General features: G+C 49.4%; 1 protein-coding gene across 1 annotated transcript; it reads right to left on the reverse strand.

The window, feature by feature from the left end:
- Positions 1–355: 355 nt before the first annotated feature.
- LOC124028571 (sodium/glucose cotransporter 5-like) lies at positions 356–4,077 on the reverse strand (the record flags this gene model as incomplete). Its single annotated transcript, XM_046340612.1, has 3 exons — positions 3,924–4,077; positions 1,110–1,181; positions 356–460 (listed from the first exon to the last, which is right to left on the reverse strand). Coding segments are annotated over exons 1-3 (288 nt in total), but the record flags the coding sequence as incomplete, so codon positions are not given.
- Between the last annotated feature and the right edge of the window lie 1,158 nt (positions 4,078–5,235).

Here is a 5,235-nt window from a genome sequence, read left to right on the forward strand (position 1 = left end):
CAATTTTCTGGGGAAGTCTGGCTTCCAATGGCTTCCATGAATACGCACCACTGTGAGTGTAAATGTGTGTGTGTGTGTGCGTGCGTGCGTGTGTGTGTGTGTGTGTGTGTGTCTGTGTCTGTGTCTGTGTGGTGTGTGTGGTGTGTGTGTGTGTGTGTGTGTGTGTGTGTGTGGTGTGTGTGTGTGTGTGGTGTGTGCGTGTGCGTGTGCGTGTGTGTGTGTGTGTGTGTGTGTGTGTGTGTGTGTGTGTGTGTGTGTGTGTGTGTGTGTGTGTGTGTGTGTGTGTGTGTGTGTGGTGTGCGTGTGCGTGTGCGTGTGCGTGTGTGCGTGTGTGTGTGTGTGTGTGTGTCCTTACGTTCCATTCGAAGCCAGCGACAGCGATGCCTCCGGCAGCTCCTGTTCCAGCCAGACCGATGAACAGACCAGAGCCCTCGCTACTGGCAAACAGAGAGGCTCCGATCTACACACAGATACACACAGACACAAACAACACACAGACACCACACACAGATACACACAAACCACACACAGATACACACAAACCCCGCACACAGATACACACAGACACCACACACAGATACACACAAACCCCGCACACAGATACACACAGACACACACACACACCACACACAGATACACACAGACACACACACACCGCACACAGATACACACACATACACCACACACAGACACACACAGATACACAGACAAACACCACACACAGATACACACACAAACACCACACACAGATACACACAGATACACACACAAACACCACACACAGACACACACAGACACCACACACAGACACACACACAGACACACACAGACACACACACAGACACACACACACCGACACACACCACACACAGACACACACACACAGACACACACACACACCACACACAGACACACACACACCACACACACACACACACACCACACACAGATACACACAGACACCACACACAGACACACACACCACACACAGATACACACAGACACACACACAGCTGGTAAACAGAGCGGCTCCGATCTTCCACAAGAGGAGCAGGAAATGGAGGACGGTTTGAGATGAACAGCAGATGCAACAGACTGATGTGACTCACCGGCCACCAGGCCATGTCTCTCCCAGCCAGGAAGTATCCACTCAGAGTGTTCCTGCTGACCCTGCACGACGACTGAAAAACAACCAGAGATCCATAGTTACACAGAGTTACATAGTTACACAGAGTTACATAGTTACACAGAGTTCCATAGTTACACAGAGTTCCATAGTTACACAGAGTTACATAGTTACACAGAGTTACATAGTTACACAGAGTTACATAGTTACACAGAGTTCCATAGTTACACAGAGTTACATAGTTACACAGAGTTACATAGTTACACAGAGTTACATAGTTACACAGAGTTACATAGTTACACAGAGTTACACACACACCAGACAGAGTTCCATAGTTACACAGAGTTCCATAGTTACACAGAGTTACATAGTTACACAGAGTTACATAGTTACACAGAGTTCCATAGTTACACAGAGTTCCATAGTTACACAGAGTTACACACACACCAGACAGAGTTCCATAGTTACACAGAGTTCCATAGTTACACAGAGTTACATAGTTACACAGAGTTACATAGTTACACAGAGTTCCATAGTTACACAGAGTTCCATAGTTACACAGAGTTACATAGTTACACAGAGTTACACACACACCAGACAGAGTTCCATAGTTACACAGTTACACACACACAGACAGTTAGTTACACACATCAGACAGAGTTCCATAGTTACACAGTTACACACACCAGACAGAGTTCCATAGTTACACAGTTACACACACCAGACAGAGTTCCATAGTTACACACATCAGACAGAGTTCCATAGTTACACAGTTACACACACCAGACAGAGTTCCATAGTTACACAGTTACACACACCAGACAGAGTTCCATAGTTACACAGAGTTACACACACACCAGACAGAGTTCCATAGTTACACAGTTACACACACACCAGACAGAGTTCCATAGTTACACACATCAGACAGAGTTCCATAGTTACACAGTTACACACACCAGACAGAGTTCCATAGTTACACAGTTACACACACCAGACAGAGTTCCATAGTTACACACACCAGACAGAGTTCCATAGTTACACAGAGTAACACACACCAGACAGAGTTCCATAGTTACACACACCAGACAGAGTTCCATAGTTACACACACACCAGACAGAGTTCCATAGTTACACACACACCAGACAGAGTTCCATAGTAACACACACCAGACAGAGATCCATAGTTACACACATCAGACAGAGTTCCATAGTTACACACATCAGACAGAGTTCCATAGTTACACAGTTACACACACCAGACAGAGATCCATAGTTACACACACCAGACAGCGTTCCATAGTTACAGAGTTACACACACAAACCAGACAGAGTTCCATAGTAACACACATCAGACAGAGTTCCATAGTTACACACACCAGACAGAGATCCATAGTTACACACACCAGACAGAGATCCATAGTTACACACACCAGACAGAGTTCCATAGTTACAGAGTTACACACACCAGACAGAGTTCCATAGTTACACAGAGTTACACAAACCAGACAGAGTTCCATAGTTACAGAGTTACACACACATCAGACAGAGTTCCATAGTTACACACATCAGACAGAGTTCCATAGTTACACACACCAGACAGAGTTCCATAGTTACACAGAGTTACACACACCAGACAGAGTTCCATAGTTACACAGAGTAACACACACCAGACAGAGTTCCATAGTTACACACATCAGACAGAGTTCCATAGTTACACAGAGTAACACACACCAGACAGAGTTCCATAGTTACACACACCAGACAGAGTTCCATAGTTACACACACCAGACAGAGTTCCATAGTTACACAGAGTAACACACACCAGACAGAGTTCCATAGTTACACACACCAGACAGAGTTCCATAGTTACACACACCAGACAGAGTTCCATAGTTACACACACACCAGACAGAGTTCCATAGTTACACACACACCAGACAGAGTTCCATAGTAACACACACCAGACAGAGTTCCATAGTTACACAGAGTAACACACACCAGACAGAGTTCCATAGTTACACACACCAGACAGAGTTCCATAGTTACACACACACCAGACAGAGTTCCATAGTAACACACACCAGACAGAGTTCCATAGTTACACACATCAGACAGAGTTCCATAGTTACACACACACCAGACAGAGTTCCATAGTAACACACACCAGACAGAGTTCCATAGTTACACACATCAGACAGAGTTCCATAGTTACACACACACCAGACAGAGTTCCATAGTTACACACACACCAGACAGAGTTCCATAGTAACACACACCAGACAGAGTTCCATAGTAACACACACCAGACAGAGATCCAGGCAGGCAGGCAGGCAGGCAGGCAGGCAGGCAGGCAGGCAGGCAGGCAGAGGCAGGCAGGCAGGCAGGCAGGCAGGCAGGCAGGCAGGCAGGGCAGGCAGGCAGGCAGGCAGGCAGGCAGACAGCAGGCATCAGGCAGCAGGCAGGCAGGCAGGCAGGCAGGGCAGGCAGGCAGGCAGGCAGGCAGGCAGGCAGGCAGGCAGGCAGGCAGGCAGGCAGGCAGGCAGGCAGGCAGGGCAGACAGCAGACAGCAGGACAGGACAGACAGACAGACAGCAGACAGACAGGACAGACAGACAGACAGACAGACAGACAGACAGACAGACAGACAGACAGACAGACAGACAGACAGACAGACAGACAGACAGACAGACAGACAGACAGACAGACAGACAGACAGACAGACAGACAGACAGACAGACAGACAGACAGACAGACAGACAGACAGACAGACAGACAGACAGTATTAGGTAAGTCTCACCCAGATGCCGACGGCTACGTTGAGCAGGAAGTAAGCAGCGATGATGATGATGTCAGAGATACTGAAGGACTGGGACAGAGCAAAGAACTGGGTGGTGGAGTTGGACGCCATTACTGACCGATCACACTAACACACACACCTAACCCTAACAATAACACACACACACACACACACCTAACCCCAGACCTGACCACTGATTCACTAACCCCAGACTTGACCACTGATTCACTAACCCCAGACCTGACCACTGATTCACTAACCCCAGACCTGACCAATGCTGCAGACACTATGGAGAACGAGTAGGAGAGAGAGAGAACAGGGGCAGGAGATCGGGGGACATTGTGTCAATTGATGATTAAACACCTCTGCTAATGTGTGTTTAGAGAATCACGCTGACACACACACTACCTGCTGGCTGGGAGGTAATGGAGTGTGTTGTAGGTCACACATGAAGCTCGTGTGAGCAGAGTGGACTCAGGTCAGACACCACCAGAGTGGACCAGGTCAGACACCACCAGAGTGGACCAGGTCAGACACCACCAACAGTCAGCAGAGTGGACCCAGGTCAGACACCACCAGAGTGGACCCAGGTCAGACACCACCAGAGTTGACCCAGGTCAGACACCACCAACAGTCAGCAGAGTGGACTCAGGTCAGACACCACCAGAGTGGACCAGGTCAGACACCACCAGAGTGGACCAGGTCAGACACCACCAACAGTCAGCAGAGTGGACCAGGTCAGACACCACCAACAGTCAGCAGAGTGGACCCAGGTCAGACACACCAACAGTCAGCAGAGTGGACCCAGGTCAGACACCACCAGAGTGGACCCAGGTCAGACACCACCAACAGTCAGCAGAGTGTACTCAGGTCAGACACCAACAGTCAGCAGAGTGGACCCAGGTCAGACACCACCAACAGTCAGAGTGGACCCAGGTCAGACACCACCAACAGTCAGCAGAGTGGACCCAGGTCAGACACCAACAGTCAGCAGAGTGGACCCAGGTCAGACACCACAGGTCAGACACCACCAGAGTGGACCCAGGTCAGACACCACCAGAGTGGACCCAGGTCAGACACCACCAACAGTCAGCAGAGTGGACCCAGGTCAGACACCACCAACGGTCAGCAAAGTGGACTCAGGTCAGACACCACCAGAGTGGACCCAGGTCAGACACCACCAACGGTCAGCAGAGTGGACTCAGGTCAGACACCACCACAGTCAGAGTGGACCCAGGTCAGACACCACCAACAGTCAGCAGAGTGGACCCAGGTCAGACACCACCAGAGTGGACCCAGGTCAGACACCACC

The sequence above is a fragment of the Oncorhynchus gorbuscha genome, unplaced genomic scaffold (genome assembly GCF_021184085.1).
Source record: "Oncorhynchus gorbuscha isolate QuinsamMale2020 ecotype Even-year unplaced genomic scaffold, OgorEven_v1.0 Un_scaffold_4453, whole genome shotgun sequence".
Lineage (NCBI taxonomy): Eukaryota > Metazoa > Chordata > Actinopteri > Salmoniformes > Salmonidae > Oncorhynchus > Oncorhynchus gorbuscha.